The sequence below is a fragment of the Ostrinia nubilalis genome, chromosome 12 (genome assembly GCF_963855985.1).
Source record: "Ostrinia nubilalis chromosome 12, ilOstNubi1.1, whole genome shotgun sequence".
Classification (NCBI taxonomy): Eukaryota; Metazoa; Arthropoda; class Insecta; order Lepidoptera; family Crambidae; genus Ostrinia; species Ostrinia nubilalis.
In genome coordinates this window covers 14,900,032-14,923,585 of record NC_087099.1, presented here as the reverse complement: position 1 = coordinate 14,923,585, position 23,554 = coordinate 14,900,032, and the positions used below count along the sequence as shown (strand labels likewise).

General features: G+C 36.5%; 2 protein-coding genes and 1 long non-coding RNA gene across 4 annotated transcripts in view; 1 reads left to right on the top strand and 2 right to left on the bottom strand.

Moving 5' to 3' along the window:
* Window positions 1-68: 68 nt before the first annotated feature.
* LOC135077033 (FK506-binding protein 59) lies at window positions 69-11,391 on the bottom strand. 2 transcript variants are annotated; one of them, XM_063971624.1, is made up of 7 exons: window positions 11,095-11,391; window positions 8,452-8,594; window positions 7,870-7,990; window positions 6,665-7,060; window positions 6,185-6,456; window positions 3,763-3,873; window positions 69-2,781 (listed from the first exon to the last, which is right to left on the bottom strand). In XM_063971624.1, exons 1-7 carry the CDS (start codon window positions 11,294-11,296, stop codon window positions 2,605-2,607), a joined length of 1,422 nt encoding a protein of 473 aa, XP_063827694.1. In that variant the 5' UTR covers window positions 11,297-11,391; the 3' UTR covers window positions 69-2,604. The 2 variants fall into 2 exon arrangements, with proteins under 2 accessions (XP_063827694.1, XP_063827695.1); XM_063971625.1 differs by having other exon boundaries at window positions 2,673-2,781; window positions 3,756-3,873.
* An 851-nt stretch (window positions 11,392-12,242) lies between these two features.
* LOC135077032 (uncharacterized) lies at window positions 12,243-15,127 on the bottom strand. Its single transcript, XR_010258369.1, has 2 exons — window positions 14,974-15,127; window positions 12,243-13,745 (listed from the first exon to the last, which is right to left on the bottom strand). It is a non-coding gene; the product is annotated as an uncharacterized LOC135077032 (long non-coding RNA).
* Window positions 15,128-15,238: 111 nt separating this feature from the next.
* Window positions 15,239-23,554, top strand: part of LOC135076729 (BTB/POZ domain-containing protein 17) — a 28,851-nt gene continuing 20,535 nt past the window's right edge. The window contains exon 1 of the mRNA XM_063971150.1: window positions 15,239-15,458. Within this exon, the coding sequence (XP_063827220.1) occupies window positions 15,369-15,458 (90 nt within the window). The 5' untranslated portion in view covers window positions 15,239-15,368. The remainder of the gene's footprint in view (window positions 15,459-23,554) is intronic.

The following is a 23,554-nucleotide window of genomic DNA, read 5'->3' as shown; positions in this document are numbered from 1 at the left end:
GTGTTTACAATTTCTGTGACAATGTTTTTATTATTTAGGAAAACAGGTAAGAAAAATAATAGAGCAAATTCCAATTTTAACATTTTATTGGATAATTCTTTAACCAAAAGTAGAAAATAAACCCGCAATAAGTAGTTTCTATAACGAAAACACACAAACATCCAAGACTATCCTAGGAATTACATTGCATTTTCCAGGAGCATCAACACTGCTAATCAAAGATAGAAAATAATTCTTTGGGAATACATCTCTATCAATACTCGTAGGGCTAAGAACTCGCTGTCTATTAACAATTTGTAACGTAGAAACTTCATGTGTGAATTTTATAATGCCTTTTCACGCGTAAGAAGTCGCGGGATCATCTATGTAGTATAATACATAGCGACGAAGAATATAATGTCATTACATAAGTGATATTGAAACCTTATAACTACTATCACTGGTAGCTCCTGGAAACGCGACAATATGGCGAACGGGTTCGTGGACTAACAGGAATGATTCCGAGATCTCATAAAAATTACATCGATTATACTGTTACCTTACATTTACGAGAACACATTGTTATACAAAGAGATGCGCAGCACTCCCCAAGTCACTAGCGTACATTGAAATAATTAGGCAAGTGTGTTGTATACAGCATTTCATTCAAACAATCTATAAACAAGTACATTATAAGATACCTACAGGAATTCTGTTTGCCTTGTGAACTAAGCTAACCCCCTTATGCATAAAAGTAACCAAAGGAGGTAAAATACATAATAGTTATCTTTATTCTTGCTCAATTATTTCAATATACGTTCTGTGTACCTTTCCATAGCGTCTGATTTTGTTTTTTATCTGATTTTATCACAAGTGCGTACACACATTACACACGCTGTAACATAAATAAGATCTTTGTATGGAGAACTTATGTACTGGACAAACATTTTACGAATAAACAGGCCAACTGTTCACAATTACTTATTATTTTTTACATTACATTTTGCTGATTAGGGGTGTTGACTGTATTCAATTAAACTTCGTACTGGAACGTGAATGAATAAGAGCCATCTACTCAAGAAAAGATTTTGTATCTGTCTGTATAAGCTAGTCGCGATGACGACTTGCGATTTATGTTTACACCTCAACTTTGGTAGCGCGATCCATACAGACGTTTTTGTACTACTCACGAGCAAATAAATAATCACCACTATGTAATAATAAGAGTTGGAACTTTCTAACTAGTTTGTACACTCTTTACTAGTGATTGGGTGACGTCACTGCAGTCACGTCACTTGTACGGGCTTTTTTTTTTCAATTCAAAATACAGGATTCAACACCCCTATTGATTGCAAAGTAGAAAAAAATTGACTGATCGATAATGTTTGGTGACGTGAACAAACCTAAAGATACAATCATATTGCTGCGTAGCGAGCGACATTGCATGAGACCATCGAGAGATGAGGCATGGTTTGAGACAAGTATAGCGTGACACGAACGATTTTCGCGATCGTTTAAGTAAGGCCAGGTTTCTTCCACCAAGGCGGAGCGGAGGAATGCTTTGAATAACCAATTAGATTTTATTACTTCCACATTTCTTCTCCGTTTCGCTTCGGTGGAAATGGATAGAGCAGAAAAGAGAAATCTGTGTTTATTTTCTATAGAATTTGACGGCGGCGGCACGGTGCGGTGTTTCATTTTTTTTCATGCATGACAAGGCAGGTATTTGACCGCAATCGCACCTGGTGTTAAGCGAGATGCAGTCTCAAATGGTACATATCTGCCCTGTAAGTGCCTATTCACTCTTGCCTTGAAAAGGCCCGGATTATAGTGTTCAGGAATGACAGCAGTAGTCAGCGAATTCCAGACATAGACAGCAATACTATGCTACACACAGATATCTCTCGTCTTGTCTCCGCTCTGCCTTGATGGAAACCGGTCGAACTATACTGGTCATTACAAAAATCGGCCCACCTACGTTTTACAGGAAAACTCGTTTCTACTGACACAATCATGGTGCCCCAACAATATAGGTGTTTTTTGAAAGCCCAATAAATATCCTTAAAGAAAAACACATTTAATTTCTTAATAAACGATTAACATAAACGCGATATACAATAAATGTAACTTGAAAAAAGACCTCACTTTGGGCTCACCTCTGGGATCAATTAGACCAATTTTTATGGTTATAAAACCATAATAATGATCTCACGTGTCCTCTTTAACAGATGGATAGCGATCATCCCAACTTAACAGTTATATAGCCATAAAAGTTGCCCAAGCGTAACTACCTATTTTTTGAAGAAGTGACTGGATTCTTCTACAGACACATTTTGGGGTAAAAACCTTTCCTTTAATGAAATGAAGTTTAGAACTAGGCTTTTAAATAGTGTCAATATTGGTGGGAAGTGTGGATGCATACGTTTGAAAGTGCTTGTCGCGGGAGGGTCGATTTTTGTGATGACCAGTGTATTTGACGCTATATGATAAGTCATATTCCTTATGAAACCGTTGAACTGCTGTTTTGTTTTTCATAAAAAAAAAAAAATTGTTAGTGCTTCGAGTATTGCAGATTAGACCGTATCATGCAGTCGGCCGGCACCCAGCATCCGTCCCTCTCGCTCCTCACATGTTCTGGAAGCGGCCGTCCTTGTCCAGCATGAGGATGTTAGGGTTCTCCTTCTCGAAGTCGGTGGGTTTCCGCGCGCGCATCTGATCGGTCCACTCGCCCTCGCCGGCGCCCCACTCTCCGACTTTCTCGCCGATGACGTCAACTTCTTCTTTAGCTCTTATCTTCTCCAGCTGGAAAGGGATATTGGTTTAGTTAGAAGATCATTGGTTCTCAAACTTATTTGAGAAGCTCCCCCTTTCGACCATCCAAAAAATTCCGCGCCCCCCTCTAGTCAAGGTTATTTATTGGTCACATCGAGCAGTCTGAAAAGCATTCTCTCAGCGGTCGCAGGTTTTTTATACATAAGTACACAGATGGCCCGCGCCCCCCTTTAAAGGTCTTCGCCCCCCACTTTACAGTACAGGCAGCGACTAATAGTTTGTGACACCCCAAAAAGTTAATGACACAACCTATTCCAATCGTAACAAAGATGTCTTGCGAAATGTTTGGCTACTTTGGGTGTTATGAACTATTTGACGCTAAATGTACTCAAACAATGAAACGTGCGCGAGCGCCACTATGAACGCTCGAATGAGATTTAATATGTTAGAGATTGAAGTTGAAACTACTACAAACTATCTGGTGAAAAGTCGAGGAAGTCCATGGGGGAAGCTTTTGTCCAGTAATGAAAAACACTAGGTTAAAACGATGTTATTAGCCAATCAATTAATGCAGTTCTTATGAGCTAACAAAACGTGATTCTCATATTATTTCTATGGCAATACAAGCTGATGACGTCACTTTTTTATAACGACTTCTTTTACCACTAGCTGATAAGTGTCTGACAGCCTATCAGGAACTAACATGACAGATAAACTACAATTAATGTTAATTATGTTTTAGTTCCACAGATCACGCACAGAGATATCTGGCAGAAGTCACAATTCCTAATCATTAGCAACTATTTGTTAGTCCATCTGAAGCAAGTCCACACACGTCCAGAACCGCTCACTATTCCTTATCATTAGTAACTGTTACTATTTGTTAGTCCATCTGAAGCTACGTCCGCACACGTCCAGAACCGCCCACCATTCCTAATCATTAGTAACTGTTACTATTTGTTAGTCCATCTGAAGCAAGTCCACACGTCCAGAACCGCCCTAACCTGTTACCTCCGAGTCGTGCTTGGCGAACTTGTCGAACATATTAGCATACAGCTGCTTGTCCTTCTGCCGCTGCTTCTGCACGGCGGCGCGGCACACCAGGACCTGGTTGGCGGCAGCCTGTTGATACACGATTATGACCTTTATTTCTTTGGGAATACGAGTTGAATTTGGACCTGGAATTTAGTTACTCTGTAGCATGCTATTGGGTACGGGTAGTACCCAACGATTTTCAGGTTGACTCATACGTTTTGGCGCGCTTTAAGCAGCTGAGCGATTATAATAAATAACATAGTAGATTTGATTATGAAATCTATTTGTTTAGGGATACAAGCTGAAATTAGTGTTGCCGATCGATAGTCGACTATCGATAGACTATCGATAGTCTATCGATAGTCAAACTATCGCAAGACTATCGATTGGCCTATCGATAGTATCGATACTGTCGATACTATCGATACTATCGATAGCTCAAAACGAGGCAATACTATTGAATATGTGCAATACTATCGATACTATCGATAGTATTGTTGCTCGTGAAGAATAAACTATCGATAGTATCGATACTATCGATACTATTGTCGCTTTTGAATAAAAAGCTATCAATACTATCGATAGTATCGATACTATCGATTGTTCTAGACTATCGATAGTTTGGCAATTTACAATAGTATCGTTTACAATATTTGGGTATAATAGTCAATAGGCACAACAATAGGGTTATTGGAATATAGCCTGACCAGGAACATAAAAACCCTGGCACAGAGGCGCGTCAATTGCATTTGATAGTGCAACACTGAGTACAGTCGTACCTGTGTTAAATTAATAGGCTAACTTTATGTATCAGGATTCAGGATTACGGGCTAATTTGATATTTTCATAAATTAACAAAAAAATATTATTATAGGTAACCTGATTTGAATAAATTAAATGAAACCATCAATCGAGCTAGTAGAATTTATTTTATTATTCATCAATAATCAAATTCAGAACTTGAATATTCAACTGCAATGTCTGCTCATGAACGCTTCAAACTCGGTACTTCTTTCCCAATCCCATAAAATTCAACACTTAGAAAGTGACAAAAAATTTTAAAATAGGTAGTTGAAACAAACCACAGCTAATTTTCATAGTGGACTGTACTATACGATAAACATGTCAGTCAATTTGACAACCTTTGTCGGAACATTATTCAATGAAAATATTGTCCGAACCCTTAGTATTTCTCTTCGACAAATACTTTAACACATTGTGAACCACTTTTCTTTCACGACTATAAAAATATTTTAGCAATTTAATTCATAAAACCAATTGCGCACATTTAAAATAAAGTTTGTTTACACTTTGACAGCAATAGACTGACATGCAAGGTGACATGTCAATGAAGTTTTCAGTTACTGTTGCCATTAAAAGAAATTAGTACCATTAGTTTTCCGCAACATGGCGAGGGTTTTTATGTTCCTGGTCAGGCTATACTTGAATTATTTCATATAGTTAACCATAACATTTAATTATATTATGTTTCCAAAATTGGCAATACATTTTATTTGCCGTACTTAACTAATGCAGGTAGTTTTAAATACAAGTGAGATCATTATTTTTAGTTATATGTTAGTTGGTAAGTCAAGCGAAACATTTGCAATATTGTAAAAATGAATTTAAACATACCCAATACTATTGCAAATTTACAGACTATCGATAGTCTAGAACAATCGATAGTATCGATACTATCGATAGTATCGATAGCTTTTTATTCAAAAGCGACAATACTATCGATAGTATCGATACTATCGATAGTTTATTCTTCACGAGCAACAATACTATCGATAGTATCGATACTATCGATAGTATCGATAGTATTGCACATATTCAATAGTATTGCTTGGTTTTGTGCTATCGATAGTATCGATAGTATCGACAGTATCGATACTATCGATAGGCCTATCGATGGAGAAGGCTTTTTCGAATGAAAACTATCGATAGTTTTACTATCGATAGTTCGGCAACACTAGCTGAAATGGATCTGAGAGTTCAGTTGGTTCTTAACCTTATAATCTGGCTTTACTGAGGCCAGGTTTCCACCAAAGCGAAGAGATGTGTTTGAATATCCAATAAGATTTCCAAGCCGTATCTGAGAAGAGAGGTGATGTGGAAATAACGAAATCTGATAGGTGATTCAAAGACATCCGTTTTTCTTTCCATTTGGGTGGAAAACGAGCCTTACATCGCAATTTTCTGGAAGTCCTTCTCCATTGTCAGATTAATCCAGTTACAGCAGTCCTCTACAGAACAGTTTCTTCAGTTATACAATCTTCTGTACACCTCACAACTACTTCTGCCTCTCCCAGCCCTATCAGAGTCATGCCTTTACCCAATCCCTTTACATTTGACCAAATCAATCTTTATCTTTTTTGGTAGCAAAAAATCTAACCTTATTCTGGGGCTCCAACTCCACAATCTTCTGGAAGTCTTTCACAGCTATCTCAGCCTCTCCCAGGCCCAGTAGTGCTTGTCCCCTACGGAACAGTCCCTTAACATTGACCTCGTCAATTTTCAGAGCCTTGTTGGCGTGATCCTTGGCCTCGAAATGGTGCACAGGAGTGACCTTCAGGTAGACCAAGGAAAGGTTCAGGTGCGCGGATAGAAGTAGTTCTTTGGCTTGGGTTTTGTTCTCTTCTTTTTCGCTGCTGTCTTCTGGCATGTCTGTAGGTAGGTAGACAAAAGTACAAACTATTATTATTATTTTTTTTGGGTCTTAGTGATATTAAAAAGCGGATATTTCAGAAGGAAGATGGATGGATGATTGTTGTAGACTTAAATTTTAGACATCTGACACTATGTAATATACATCTCAAGTTTGCTTAATCTTGGCAAAGCATTTGTAGTGTATGAAAGATAAAATTCAACTTACCATCTAGCAAACTGATAACCCTCTTGTACATTTTGATGGCCAACTGGAATTTGCTCGCTTTGAAGTAGTTTGTGCCCTTCTCCTTGAAAATTTTGGCCTGTTCCAGCTTCTCTGTGCCTTCCATGGACCAGGACTCTTTGGCTTTCTCGAAGTTCGTGAGTGTGACGGTGTATTCTACTGCGGAATTCGGAGGCACACCTAGTTCTGCGTTTCCCTCGGATTTGAAGGCGTATTTGGGCTGGATGGTTATCCTGGACTTTTCTCCCTTGAGGAACTTCTCGAGGGCTCGTTCGATGCCCTCACAGATGTTGTTCTCGCTGCCTTCGCCGAGGTGGAACGTGACTGTTCTGGTGTCGAATATTTTGCCGTCGGCCAATAATTTGCCCTCGAGCTCAACTGTAAGATGAAAGGTGTTTTTGTAAAGATTTAGTGACGATGTTAAACCTAATTTAATTTTGCTGGACTTGTTATCTTGTTAGATATGTGAAATTATTATCATAGTAAACTTCCGATGACTGTTTGCGCAAATGAGATTTTTGAAGGTTTTTTAATGATCAAAAGAAGAGATTACAACAAGTTTTTCGTAGCAGAACTTCACGTGGAAGTATAATATTTAAACTTCTCCATTTACATAATCTAAAAGATATATCAAATAACAGCTTTCTAGTCGCGATTGTATTATGGCGTCCAGCGTATCGCTTAGTACGTCGTATTATCTTACAGAGGTCAATGAGCGTGAATTCTCGTCTTTCTCGAATCTCTAATTAGAAATTCCGTCTTCACTCATGAAATATTAAAATAGTCGATTATATTCCAATTTTCTCCCTAAGAAAGGTTGATTTCGAAAAAAGTAAATTCTTTTTGTACTTTTTAAGAAAATCCGTAAACGAACTAAAGTCGCTGACATAGCCCGACGGATTAGCAAGCTGAAGTGGCAATGGGCAGGGCATATAGTACGCAGAACTGACGGCCGATGGGGCAGCAAGATTCTGGAATGGAGGCCGCGTACCGGAAAACGCAGCGTCGGACGTCCACCTACAAGGTGGACCGACGACATCGTAAAGGTAGCAGGGAAGCGCTGGATGCAGGCCGCTACCAATCGATCAACGTGGAAAGCATAAGGGGAGGCCTATATTCAGCAGTGGACGTCCTATGGCTGAAAATGATGATGATGATGAAGAAAATAGCATTCATATTAGCTTTACCTGTGACCAACGCGCCATCGTTGGGGCTGTCGAAGCCGGAGCCCTGCTCCACGATGTGCCGCAAGATGCCTTTGTTCTTGTTCGGGCTCAGATCCTCCACTTTCCAGTCGATCATTTCAATCTGTACATAATTTAGTTAATTTGTTAAAAAAATGATGGGAAAATACTGATAGCACGCACTTTTATGGAAAGGAAACTGTGGTCTGTGGTAAGATTACAAAACATTTATGATAAAGGCCTAGGATTATTTTTACATAATTGTATAATGAAATAATTATAGTACTTTTGTAGGAAGAGATAAATTTGTATTAATTTATTTGAACTTTTTTTTTATGGTGACGGATTTCTTTTAAGAACTTAAATTGGGGATATTTGGAATCTTTATAGGAAACTCATTAGAACTGTTTTAGAAATAGGTTTCCTACCAAAGACTAGCTACAGGTAAATTACAATCACCCTTATGAGTAAAAACTCTACCATTCGAATCTCTTCCAACATCATCATCATAATTTCTGCCACAGGAAATGCTGAACATAGGCCTCCCCCAATGATTTCCATCTCATCCATACAGCGCCATCTTACCTCAAACTGCAGGGTGGCATTGGGCGGGATCTTGGGCGGGCTGCCGGCGGCTCCGTAGGCGTACTCGGGCGCGCAAGTCAACACGCACACCTCGCCCTTCTTCATTGTCGCCACGCCCACATCCCACGCCTTGATCACCGAGCCTGGAGAAGAAGTAATGTATATGTTGTATACAGGGTGTTAGGTAAATGGGTATATGAGCTGACACTAGCCCATGTTAACATGGGCATATAAATGGTATGGTGAAGTCAGAAAATTGATATTTTCATTTTAATTATTTTAATTTTCATACAAATCGGATTTTACAAAATTTATTTTGTATGAAAATTAAAAAAAATAAAATGATATCAAATTTCTGACTTCACCATACCATTTATATGCCCATGTTAACATGGGCTAGTGTCGGCTCATATACCCATTTACCTAACACCCTGTATATCGGAATGAAACTCAGGTTAACTCAACGGCGTATATTTGGTGACTGGCTTCTCCTTACAAAATACAGGCTTGTCAAAAGCATTTAGGCATACCCTCGTATCGCAATATTATAAAGTACCTACATAACAGTATAGTCGACGTCTCAATCGTCCAAGAACTTTGTATAAGATGTGCACTACCTATTTATGACTGTAAAGGCTAGTGCTGGGGGAAACTTCTCCATTTTCTTGACCCAGCACTCCCAGACTATATGTCTATCCCCCCATCAAGAGCAGGCTTCTTTACCGCCTTGGTGGGTCAATCCGACGGGTAACTCCACCCATTCTTGGAAGTTGGCACGCCCGTCGGACCCAAGGGACGACAAAGTGAAAAAATTTGTGTAACTAACTAGCGTAAGTTAGTTGTAATAGTAGTTCATGTAAGAACGTCCCTCCTCTAATAAAAATCCCCAAATGAGTAGCTAGCGTCCAAGAACTTGACACAAAACAGCGTCTCCCTTCCATCGTGCAAAGTCGTATTCTCGCTTACTTTGGCCATATCACACGTGGAAACAACACGTTTGTTGAACGACTTGTTGTGCAGGGGAAGGTTGAAGGCACAAGAGCGCGCGGCAAGTGACCCATGCGCTGGACCGATGACAAAACCGCACTCATTGGTCCACTCCACGAGTGTACAAGAAAGGCTGCAATGTGACAACCACAACCACTCTGCCAAGAGTAGCAACGAAGAAGTATAGTCAACAGCTCATTTAGGTACTTTTTAGTTGCTAAATAGCTCCTATTACTGAATCAGATGCCTGTCTAAGTTAGTATGATGTGTCGTCGTCTGTATTACATCTATTCAACGTTTAGTCAAGAGGCCATCAATTGATACATTTATGGTGCAAAGTATGACCTATTGCAAACATAGATGCCACCATATCAAGCCTTTTCTGGCGGCGTCTGTATTATAATGCCTAATTATATTTAATACATGATTCAAAACAAATGATTGAGGATTCCGGGTGAAGCTCGCTTCCACCTACGTCCTGATCATCACTTACCATCAGGTGCGATACAGGCCAAGAGCTTACTTGTTGTGGATAAAAAAAAATGACGCATAAAATTACCATCATAGTGGTATTCTACACATTTTTTTTTATAATGTAGCAGCAAGTAACAGCATGTTTCCTCTACATCAATCTTTAATTCCAATAATACCCTTCGGTAATACAAATGCATGCAAATGTTGTCCTTCATGAAAGCGAACAATGTAATCAAGTAATTAGCTATGCACCATACATGTTTAATTTGAATTATTTTTAAGTCAATGGATGTTTTGAAGTCAATGCTTCCATAATTTGGTTTTTAAGTGGTGCTCTGCATGGAAGGACATGGCAACAGAAAGCAAGTAAAATTAGACTAAGTTGAAGATAGCATGTAAAATACAAGATGGTAGAAGGAAACAGTGGACAAGTTAATAAGATGGGAGAAAATATGAAGAGAGCAGGCAGTGCTTATTGGATGAGGAGACTGGGACATAAAAAGTGCTTTTTAAAAGCCTACTTGCAAAAAATAAATGAGTTTTTAGGATGCTGTGAACCCAATATAAAGACTTGAGGGAAATAAGCTGTAGGCCTTTCTATCACATAGTGACAAACAAAAAATCAATTAAAAATTATGTAAAGAAGTTGATGACATTAACACAGTTCACGGTCATATAGATTTTGTAAACCAGATTATGTATGACATTGTTGCAATGTTAAATCTATGGGGTCTTTTTTCCACATCAGTTCCAAGAATGGTTAAAATATAAATAAAAATTTCTATTCCCAAAAAAACTGATAAATACAAAAAAACAAGTTAGTTCTGTTTATACGACAAAAAAGCATTCCATTCAGCAAATGGATTTTCAGTCTAGTTAACTGGAACTGTGCCAATATGCAGAATCAATATAGGTAATCGATAACAATAAAACTTCATGATTTTTGACCATGCTAGTGAATAGGGGGTGAAGAAGATAGTTGTTTTTACACCTTTAACTTTGAGGTTATGTTTCAAGGACCTGCCCAATGTGTGCACTGTGCACTTCTACGGCTTAGAACTTGCTAAAGAAGAATTACTTGAACGATTTAAACCATCATATCTTGTTATATTGGTGAAATCGAATTATTTTCACCGGTAATTCTCTATATTTTTCTTTCTAATAAGAAAATGTGTAACATACCTTTCCCCAAATTAAATTCGAATGGCTCATTCCTATCTCTACTGGAGTCGAATTTTGAGCCATCCAGGAGTGTCCCAGTGTAGTGGACAGTGACTTGGCATCCAACGTTGGGAGTATCCGTGCCTTCGCCCTCCTTGATGATCCTCTTCAACACCCCACGATCGCCATTCTTTGAGATATCAACACCTTCGTCTACGGTCATTGTTGCAATTTAATTTTCCTTCCGTAAGCTTGGGAAATTGACGCAGTAACAGTTTTTAATTTTCTGGAAAACTCGAGTTGCGCGCCGGTATTTCTCTTGGTAATTTAATTGAATGAATGATGTCAATGATGAAATGTCGAATATTGACCGACTGAACGAATGGAAATTGGAACGAATAAATGAAAACTGAAATTGGAAGCTATAGGGTTGCGCTGCTGAGTAACTCACAATTCGATTATTCTTCTTAGATTCGATACCAGTGAGTGTTACGATTATCTAATGCGTTAAGAAGGTTTAATTTTGTTTATTATTACATTTTATGTAATTCATATTCATTTAATATGTATGTGTGCTAGAACAATTATTTAAACATAAAACAATGAAGGGTTACGATTATGAATACGATTACGATCGTTCTTTTAGCATTTATTTATTCTAATGGCGCATCTCTAAAGGTTTTTGCCATGAATTATTACTGTACTTTAGTAAGAATACAACTTCTTTCATTATTCTTTGGAAAATATCCACACAAAAGTAAAAGGTTAAACCATTCGAAAACTTGATTGGCTAAACTTTTACTTTACGATTGAATGCGATTTTAATAATCGATTTATAAAGAAATAACTACTAACATCACTAATATAGATAGATTTTTCTAGATGTCAGTGTCACATACACATATAATACACAGTTATGGATCTGTGGTCACATAAAAAAATACTTTCCTTCTCTTTCTCTCACGGCACACCACAGAGCACCAACCCAACTATTGCACCAACAAAATCATGCGGGTTCGATTCCCTGCCCGAGTCACAGAGCAAGGCCCGAGGTGCCCGAGCTTTTTCTTTTTTGGAGAATGGTAGTAGAGCAAGGCCGTAATCAAAGTTTAGATCTCCCTTATAACATTAGGTATTTAGGTAATTCGTTTTCAAATATCAAAACAATGTTGAGTTCATAATAATTTATTTTTATTAATTCAGTCTTCTTAATAAATCTCTATTAAGTAGAAATATTTTACATACACGTTGATAAGAATGAAAAACATTTATTTTACAATTTTATAATGCGTATTGGCACAGTGGAGTGCGCTCCCTTTGAGTTGCGCTGTGCGTGATAAAATCTAATGGATGATTTTATTCGACAAACGTATGGGCTTATCACGTGAAATCGATAAAATGGCGCGATACAAGCTTATCGCGGCGCACATCCTTGGCCTACCTACAGTTGGTTCAAATTATGTTTTGTAATTTCACATCTAAGTTTCACAGTATGAAGATGACAACTTCATTCATGTATACAGTAGGTATTTATTTAATTAAAAATAACATTTAAAATAAATGATTTAGATACTTGCACAACCCCAATGATACAACAATGAAATTCAAATAAAATAGTGTTGTAGATTTACAGATTTTTGGGTTGTAAAACTTTTGTTGCCAATGAACAATATTTTATTCAGCTAAGTCTGGTGAAAAAAGAAGACAAGCATTATTGGCACAGAAAATTGATACTATGATCATTTTCCAAACATTATCTTATCTTGCCAAAATTTTAATAAGGATTAGGTACTTATTTTAAAAGTAATATTGAGGCACTTTAAAATTATTAAATTATACAGGAAAAAAAATTGTATAAGGCTTACCATTCAAACAGATATAACAAATATTACAATAATCAAAAGTATAGGAATGTTATTACTTAATTTTATGAATTATCTATATCTTTACAATCATCAGTACTTAGTAGGTACTTGAATAAAGACAATATACCTTTTTACAGTTTAAACAAGTAGTTGCCAAATGCTAACAAATATTTTACAATTTGGTTTTAAGGACACAAAATTTATTTAAAACATCGACTAGGACACTTTGTCACATAATGTCTGTAATTTTTGTGGCTCTGAGATAATATTTTTTGATGAGGTGCATGTAGCCATTCATCAGAGCCATCGCAGCAGTCACAGATTCCATCGTTGACTTTATTTGATGGCACATTGTTGTAGGCTACCTGCTTGCTTGGATATTGGGTGTCGCAAAAAAAGGTGCCGTTTACACAGGCAGTTGTGCTCGGTTCATCTGAAGAGTCATCACAGTCGCAATAGTCATCGTTAACTTGCTCAAACGGTATTCTTTGATCGGAGTTCAGACATTTGAATTGCATGTTTGAATCTGGCCGATATTTCGGCATCAAGGCATAATGCACACCTCTTATGATGCCATTTTCGTTTATGTACTTATCTGCTTCTGAACGAATATGTTCTTTTGGATCCAATTTGGAATGATCTATCACGGTTACTATTTTAAAGCCGGCAGCGGTTTCAGATGTGATCGTCAAAAAGAAGTACAACTGGTACAAGATAAAACTTATAAAAACGCATGCCGCGAGCACAATAACATTCTTTTTCTTCTTAAGACCCATCTCAGTTAATAGATAAGCACCTTTTTACTTGCTGTAATCAGATAAATCTTTACATAACCAGTAGGGTGTCCCATAATTTTCAAAGTTTTAAATTTGTAACGCATAGGTCTTAGTTTTGTTCGTTTGCCTCTAAAACACTCAGAAATAAATTTTTACTTTATTTGGAGTACGATAACCCGTGCCGACTTGCATCGAAACATGTTGCGCGGCAGTAGCGGTGCGGCGGCGGTTAATCATCACGACCAACTTACCAGCTCTGATGAAAGCCTTAAGGAACTCTTGACATCCACTTTCCAAAAGGTATATGAGAGTGTTGACAAATTGATTTCCAAAGCAGCCTTGAGCAAGTTTAGTCAAAATCTTTGTTACTTCATGTCAGAAGAAATTGCCGTTTTATCACTCTTTGATGATGAAGGTAATGAACAAACACCGTCAATACTGTAGTAAAAGTACAAAGAGAGAGTATGTATGATTCTGGGAAGATATACATTCCATCTGAAGAAGGTATGATAATTTCTATGGTAAATAGGACTAGTACTAATTTTTTTATCATGTTTTTAATGAATTGATAATAATACTGCCTTATTTATTGTTGCTGGAAACCCATTGAATGATTTAGTGTCTGTCAAGACTATACATTTATTTTTTTCATTGAAAATTGATAAGAATTTTCCCCTGAGACCCATTTCTAAATGAGATGAAGATGTTGCCTATTTAAAAGCAAAAAAGTGCTTTCTTTAAGGGTAGTTAATGATACAGCTGAGAGAGCTATAAAGCTTATGCAAGATTTACATTGTTTGATCACTGAAAAGGAAGAGAAAAAGCTATTTTTGCTAGGCACAGTGTAGCAAAAATCAGGCCAATATTCAGGAGCATGGAAATCTGTATCCAGAATGTAAAAAAGGGACCCTCAAAGGTAAAATATATTGTCTGATATCTTCTTTATATAAATATTTTATAAAATTTAAATATTTTAATTGATTAAGCTACATAACCAAAGGGGTAAAACCAGCATTTTTCAAAATCTTCAGAGCTCAGTCGGCACGGGTTAATGTTGACGTAGGAAGATGATATTTTGTATTTAACTAAGTCTGAGTAGTACTAAAAGAAATAGAGGGTATGCATTTCAATATCTAAAAAAAATTTTTTTTCGGCCATTTATGGGACACCCTAATAACCAGTTATGAATAATATCCACTTGTTACACTCAATAGTTTTAACATTATTTTGGTGATGGAACTTTATGCTACATGACGTACTTATGAATTTTAAACGGTTCTTTGCATCAAAACAATTCGTAGAAGGTATTTTTTCTTCAAATTTTTAAATCAAAACAAACAAACATTTTTCACACAAGTACACGCCATGACTTGCACGTTCCGTAATACGTGGTTTGACATAACGATTTTGATTTTGTGGAACTGAAAAAAAGATAATTATGTTGAAGTCGGAATAATCTTTTTGTATGCATTTGCTTAAAAAAAAGTATAATGTCACTTTGACATTAATGACAGACCAGCTGATATAAAAAGCTGTGAAATTGGTGGAAGAATGTTTGTTATAAATTAATCAAAATAATCCATATTTATTTTAGTGAATTTTATACAACTGTGTGTTTATAATTTATAGAGATGAGGATATAAGCAAGTGTGGAATGATGAGTTACCTTACCGTGGACAGGCAAACGCCGTCCTCTAGCACTGACAAGTCTGGTGATGCAAGCGACAATAATGATGATCTTGAGGTAATCTTGGTTTAACTAATTTATTAGATAACACCTTTCGTAAACATATGCTAGAATACCTTGGTATTTTGACCTAGCTGAAGCAAGAGAATGTCTCCAACTTCCTCATTGGCCCTAGAGCAATTCCAAGTATACCATCAATAAAAGCCTAATTAGAGTCATCAAACCTCTCAGTCATTCAATTAGAGCCATTAGAACTTCATAACTATGAGTTGTTTTCTATGTGTAAGCTGAGGACACGTGTCTCCAGCTGACACATCTGTATCTTCGTAAATATTTATGCTACGATAATGTATTATACCTCAAAAATTACAGTCGAATCCAAATAGTAGGCTTTCCACTTTTCAAGACTTTAGCTCAAATACTGTTAAAACCACGATCAAAAAACTATGTGCGAGCTGGAGTACCGTGTCTCCAGCTTACACATCTGTATCTTCGTAAATATTTAAGCTACATCAATGTTTTATATCTCATAAATTAAAGTCGAATAAAAAAACCCGACTTCAATTCGTTTTCGAACTACGAACCGATACGTATGTGTAAGCTGGTGACACGTAACACACGGTGGATTATTAAAACCGTATAAGTTAGAGTTGCGTTTTAAAGATCAAATAATTCGTTATAATTGAAGTACACACGAGACATAATTTCAAATCTCTAGGCCTCTTAGTTTCAGAATTAAAAGCCAAAAACTATTTTCCCGCCAAATAATTCAAATAATATGGGTCGACTGCGACGTTGCCGTTCCGTGCGTCCACTAGAGCAGTCGAATTTGAACCTAAAAACTAGTACTGTTTGAATCATTTTTATTTGTAGTTTAAATCATTTAATTTCGATTATAAGAATTTTAGACTAGGAGCCGGCTGATTTCTGTATTGAGTACTTAATAACCTATATTTTATTAACACTAGAAGTGCCGAAGATTACGACCCCCCTAAAAGCGCCGCTGGGTCAATTTTGTCCCAGCATATATTTTGTAACATTTTTTAGATTCAGGCATGAACATTATGATTAAAACTATTTGTAGTATCCTTAAAAAATGGTTTATCTATACAGTTAAATCAATATGTACTTATGTCTTTAAAAATATAAATATATTCAATGTACGAGCGATAAATCCGAAGATTCGTAAATTCTACTCACACAGCGGTTGCGGGGTAATATTCACCATAGGTCGTGGTATTTTTATACTTCAGAAAGGAGATCAAAGAAAGGGAAGATTGCTGCTTTCTACTACTACGAACAGACAGCGCACTCACCCGTTCTGCAATCCACCAGCACCAGCAGTTTCCGGGGGGTGAACCGCGGTTCCCAATCTCTTGTCTGCCCTCGAAGATGGAAGATGATGAAAGACCAGCCCTGACTCCGTAGATCAAGGCAGCGGGTGCATATAACGCGCACTTCACAAACACGCAATATTTCAGTTCTCAGCGTCGGCTGAACAGTTCCAGCTTATAGTACAGTACAGCGGTGTGGACTTCAACGATAGAAGGTTCCAGCAAGAAGAGGCGGTAACTCCGATGCGGCGCGACGGCGTCCGGAGTGAGCAACGTCAATTCGTAGACTAGTAGTAGTAGAAAGCAGCGAATAATAGCGGGGTAAAATTATTAGACAGAAGCGGGTAGGTAGGAAAAAGAAAAAATATGAATGCCCACATTGGCATGAACATTCAATTTTAATTTTGAATTATTAAAAGACAGATATTTTTGGTTTCATATAAAAATAGTCACATATTACATGGTGTTATACTGTATTAAAATTATGAAATTACTAATTGAACTATTCATTATTCTTTTTGAAGAAATAATAAATATCTTACAAATAATAGTGCACATTTTGCACAAAGTTTTTTTGTATGGTTTTTTTGTCTCTCTGGTCTACTATGTGTTTAGGAACTTCTATAGGTATGGTTATTTTTCTTATATCCGTACACACACAGTGAAGTTTTTTACCAGTTACAATGAAAAGTATGTATGTTTAATTAAAAAAAAAAAATAAGTCACACATTTTAAAAATGTATCAAATCATACAATGTATGAACTGGCCCATGTCTTGAAGTCACCTTCCTACTAATATTATAAATGTAAAAGTTAATAAAGATTGATGAATTGATGGATGGATGAACCGATGAACGGATAGGAAGGATGAATGGGTGGATATAAGCCTTGAACTTGAACTAAGTGAGTGTGGATTCATGGTTAGATCGATTGTTGTTTTTTCACTCTTTTACGCAAAAAATACTAAGCCGATCTTAATAAAACTTTGCAGTTTTATTGTTAATATTTCAGAATAACATAACATAGTCTATAATTAACAATAATATCCAGTTATTTGGTCAAATAACTACGATAAGTGTCAAGAAATTAGGTCTTTCTATGATAAACTTAATTTCTCACTAGGTGAAGTCACAGGCAAAAACTAGTACAATATATTTACATTTCTGCATTGTGACGAGTCACCTAAACGTTCCTCACCTCCCTATTCTCGTATTTACTCGAAACAAGGACTCTTCATCGAATTATTGTTGCAAATACCAAGGTGGGACAAAAATGACCCAGTGGCGCTTCTAGGTAAAACCGATTTTAATTTTTTTTCTAATAATGTTATATTATCAAAAACATTAAAAAACGATAAAATTCAATAAATCAGGAAAAGTCAAAAAGTTTCATGGACTTTCGTTGAAAAATAAAAAAGTTAGAGACGATCAAACTCGCGAGTGGGACAAAAATGGGACGGCGGCCTTTCTAGTGTTAATAAGAAAAGGCTAGGTAAAACAAAATTATATTTTAATATACAAGTATAATAACGAACTTGTTTCCAAAGACTCAAATATTTGTGGCGTTTCTAAACGCAACCACTTTAATTTTTATTTAAATACCGTGAAGTCCCATGATTCTGCCACGTCAAGTGGCAAAAATGGGCAACAACTATACAGGGTGGAAACGTTAAGTGATCTCACTCGATTATTTCTTAACTATACAAGATATTAAAAAACTGGTTACTGATCCTGAAAGTGCTTAATGAGCTCTTTCAAACGGTACCAATAATAAGTTACAGAATAAACTGGATCTATCTGAAAATTCAATGTTTCCAGCTTCCATACTAAATGTATGCCAGACACACAATATTAGAAGTGTAATTTTTTTAATTTAATAATAAATACTTAAAATAAACTCGTAAATTGTATTCTTATTTTAAATTATTAATGAAAAACATTGGTTTTAGGCTTTACTTGCTATAATATTGTCAAGAGATGAGTGTCATGACTGTGGTAGTACTAAATGTATGGAAGAAGGAAACATTGAATTTTTGGTTAGATCCAGTTTATTCTGTAACCTATTATTGATACCATACCATTGGATAGAGCTTGTGAAGCACTTTTAGAATCAGTAATCAGTTTTACGATATCATATGTAGTTTTTAAAATAATGTGACTTTACCAAATGTATGGAAGCTGGAAACATTGAAGTTTCGGATAGATCCAGTTTATTCTGTAACCTATTATTAATACCGTTTGAACCGTTTGATAGAGCTCATGAAGCACTTTCAGGATTTTCCAATCGCGAAAGCCCTCATTGAATTCTTCTTCTTTTGTTGAAAAAAAAAAATTAACAATATTAACATCACAAATCACAATCACTACTAAGACATCACAAAATAGACGAAACACAGCATTTTGCACAGAATTGGCCGTAAGGATCTATATCCATAGCCGTAAAACTTGTATTAAAAAAAAAGATGACAGTTGACTGCAATATTGAGAAACAGTCAGTGTTGCCAGAAGGTTACTTTTGTAACCTTTTAGCTGATTTTTGAACTGCTTTGGTTACTTTTAGGTTACACTAATGAAAAGGTTACTTTTAGGTGATTTTTCGGAATTTGTAGAATTAACTTTTACAGGTTATTCAGTAAAAAAATATTAATAGTGTCAATTTACAAATTATTTAAATTGAAACGTGACACTCAAAATGTTGATGATTTCCAATTAATTTTAACACTTTGTATGAATTTTGGCTGATTGGTAAGATAAGAGTCGAAGATGAAAGTTGTTAGTACGAATCAGCTTTATGAATCAATATGATAATAATATCAATCGCACGTGTGAGGGTTACTTTTTTTTCTATTTCTGGTAATTTCTGACAAGACCCTACTGGCAACACTGGAAACAGTTTGAGTTTAGCTTAGATTAGATTAATCTAAGAAGTTTAGTTAGTAAAATATGATTTATCTGTGGTAATTAAATAGATTAATTAGATTTACGAATCTCTGATGGATGAGTGATATCCGACCCGAGGTTTCCGCCAACTGGGACCGCAATCAACTAGGACCGCGGTCCCAATCGCCAGATCAGTAAAAATTAAATACTTTTCTGGGACCATTCATAAAGGACAATGATCAAAAATGTATGGAGTGTGGTCCAAATGTCAACCACCACCTATGTAGTAAAATAGTCTACTAAATACTGATTCATTATAACCAAACCGCAATCAAAAATATGCTGTCAGTAAAAAGTTTAAGACTGAATGAAAAGTCATGTTTTTACCTTTTCATCTGAAAATTAATGTTCTTGATATCATTCTATCCATCGCACATTTCGGATTAATCTATGCATATTATGTCATGTCGCTTAGTGTGCCGTGTTAGATTCTCGCTAAAAGAAAAAAAAAACTCAGAAGAAAGACAACAATATTGGAATTATGGTCGGGTGGTCGCTGCTCCGCCCCTATTGGTTGTAGGGTGATGTTATATAACCGAAAACCATCCTTGATAAATGGGCTATCCATAACAAAAAGAATTTTTCAAATCGGACCAGTAGTTCCTGAGATTAGCGCGTAAACTACTACAATTTTTCATACAGTCATAACTTTTTACTGACAGTTTATTTATTTTTCGTCCCATACTGAAAGTTAATCTCTATTTAATGGACCATAAGCCAATATAGGTCTCATTAGTGGTGGACATTTGGACCACTTTTGGTCATTGTCCTTTTAGTACGATACCGATTTTGGAATGAATAATATATTTTTTTAAGTTATCTATGAGTGAACCTAGTCGCTGGAAGAAAAATATTTAATTTTTATCGATCCAGCGACTGGGACCACTGTCCCAGTTAATTGCGGTCCCAGTAGCCGGAATCTACGGCCCGATCGCGAACGTCTTCGCTTTCGCTTCGCGAAGCCCACACTCGGCCTCGTCGGCACGCGCACCGACGATCGCCAAACGGCTAGAGTACCTTCTGTACTCGCCACTCTGCCTGGTGAAGCTGGAAAAGCTCCTCCAGCTACCAGCGCGCGTCCCTTCAAAAAAAAAAAAAAAGCCGGAAACCTCCCCGACCCGACCGTGGATCACCAGTATTCTACTACACAGTAAAGTATAGGGTAAGGTGGGGCACAATGTTACAATGCATATTTCTCCGTCCCTTTCTATTAGTTGTATGATGTTCAGCGGCTCAGTTCAGCAGCTCTTATGAGCTTGACAAACGTGTATACCAACATCATACAACTAATAGAAAGGGACGGAGAAATATGCATTATAACATTGTACCCCGTGTAACATTGTGCCCCACCTTACCCTACCTAGGTTATTAAAAGTTGATCGATCTGTGATAAATAATTTACCTGATTAATTAGTTTTATGAAGTAGGAATTTTATTTCATTAGTGATACCCGACAAGAACGTAGATCATCGGATTTCTAGTAAAGTGTATCTACCTTAATTATTAAAAATGTTAATTGATCTGTGATAATAATCGAGCTGAATAAAAACGTTTTTGATTGTTATTTTAGTATTTCATTCTAGCTATTATATTTCCAAGAATAACCTGGTTTTGCCATGTCTGAATACAGTTTTTTTTTCGGTTTCGGTAAAACCGGTTTTGTGACCCCCTAAATCCCACCCTTACGTTCATATAAAAAGAATGTGCGTAATCTATACGTACATAAGGCACCTAAAATAATAGAGAGGAAAGAATTGATTGTATTGAACAATGAACCGTCTCAGCTATAAAAGACCCACTAAACTGAACTGTCCCACCAAACACATTGATAGGGGGCGCCACCATTGTTCACCTGTATAGATGACCCAGGCTGAACTGTCCCACCAAACTCAATGACAGGGAGGCGCTACCATCGTTCAACTATATGGTTTCCAACATGGCAAAAATCGGAACCAGCGATCCGGTATTGACGGTGGCGCCCCACTGTCAATGTCATCGATAGGACAGTTCACTATTTTGGAACTATACAAGGTTTTCAAAAAAGTACTGTCAAGCCGAAGCCCAGAGGTAGAGTATCACTAGGGCTACCCGAATACTCGATTTTTTCAAGTTATTTATAATTTTCAGATGATATGATAATGATGAAAATCTTTATCATATTTCAAAAACTGGGATAAAATCTATCCTACGTCCTTTCCCGGGACTCAACCATTTCTATGCCAAATTTCATCAAAATCTGTTCAGTGCAATGATATTACAGAACTATAGATATGTTACGTTCATAGAAATTACGATTTTAATCCGTGCCGAGCTATTCCAAATTGCACACATTGACAAATGTAACTGATAAGTGAAACAAAAGATACGAAATAGCACGCAAACGAAAGAGATAGCTATAGTTTTAACGATTCTGCACTAACTAATCTATGTCCGCAGCGCACGCATCCTTATCGCTCTAACGTCAAAACAAGATCGCTTTCTCTTTCTTAACTTGAACATGGCGCATGGCGCGATGGCGTCTTGATTGTTTGCATAAATAATTGAAAATATAAATACTAAATAATTTTGCATAATCACGTGTGGTAAGAGATCCCTTGTATTTTGTTTACTTTAGAGTCATAATTGGTACACTTTCGAAACACACACGATGGCATTTTTTATTTATTTTGGTAAGAACACAGGAACTTATGGTGTGGTACGCACGCGATTGCGCACGACGCAGGCCACACGAAGACTAAACACAAGACGTCCCAATTGGGACGTATTTGAGTATTCACAGCGCGAGCGCTTATAACATATCTGCTTTTGTTTTTATATAATATCATTGGTTCAGTGGTTTAGGCGTGAAAGCAAGACAAAGTTACTTTCACATTTATAATATTAGTATAGATGCAATGTTTTTGCCTCGATTAAATAAAACATTGTGATCAAAATAAAAACTTATTATCAAAATATTTTATAGGTTATTAGGTACTCAATACACAAATCAGCCGGCTCCTAGTCTAAAATTCTTATAATCGAAATTAAATGATTTAAACTACAAATAAAAATGATTCAAACAGTACTAGTTTTTAGGTTCAAATTCGACTGCTCTAGTGGACGCACGGAACGGCAACGTCGCAGTCGACCCATATTATTTGAATTATTTGGCGGGAAAATAGTTTTTGGCTTTTAATTCTGAAACTAAGAGGCCTAGAGATTTGAAATTATGTCTCGTGTGTACTTCAATTATAACGAATTATTTGATCTTTAAAACGCAACTCTAACTTATACGGTTTTAATAATCCACCGTGTGTTACGTGTCACCAGCTTACACATACGTATCGGTTCGTAGTTCGAAAACGGTTCGAAATAAAGCTTTGAAAGAATTGAAGTCGGGTTTTTTTATTCGACTTTAATTTATGAGATATAAAACATTGATGTAGCTTAAATATTTACGAAGATACAGATGTGTAAGCTGGAGACACGGTACTCCAGCTCGCACATAGTTTTTTGATCGTGGTTTTAACAGTATTTGAGCTAAAGTCTTGAAAAGTGGAAAGCCTACTATTTGGATTCGACTGTAATTTTTGAGGTATAATACATTATCGTAGCATAAATATTTACGAAGATACAGATGTGTCAGCTGGAGACACGTGTCCTCAGCTTACACATAGAAAACAACTCATAGTTATGAAGTTCTAATGGCTCTAATTGAATGACTGAGAGGTTTGATGACTCTAATTAGGCTTTTATTGATGGTATACTTGGAATTGCTCTAGGGCCAATGAGGAAGTTGGAGACATTCTCTTGCTGAAGCTGCATCTACCTCAACCATTATGGTGTTAAAAATTCTCATTCAGATCATTTTGATCAGGAAATTTTAAGGAAAATATTCTTA

Excerpts from the sequence above, each read along its gene's own strand:
- LOC135077033 (XM_063971624.1), bottom strand. The coding sequence starts at position 11,296 with ATGACCGTAGACGAAGGTGTTGATATCTCAAAGAATGGCGATCGTGGG. Across the intron at positions 7,991-8,451 it reads ATGCCACCCTGCAGTTTGAG|ATTGAAATGATCGACTGGAA; the intron begins GTAAGATGGCGC and ends AATTATGTACAG. Across the intron at positions 6,457-6,664 it reads GGTTATCAGTTTGCTAGATG|ACATGCCAGAAGACAGCAGC; the intron begins GTAAGTTGAATT and ends ACCTACCTACAG.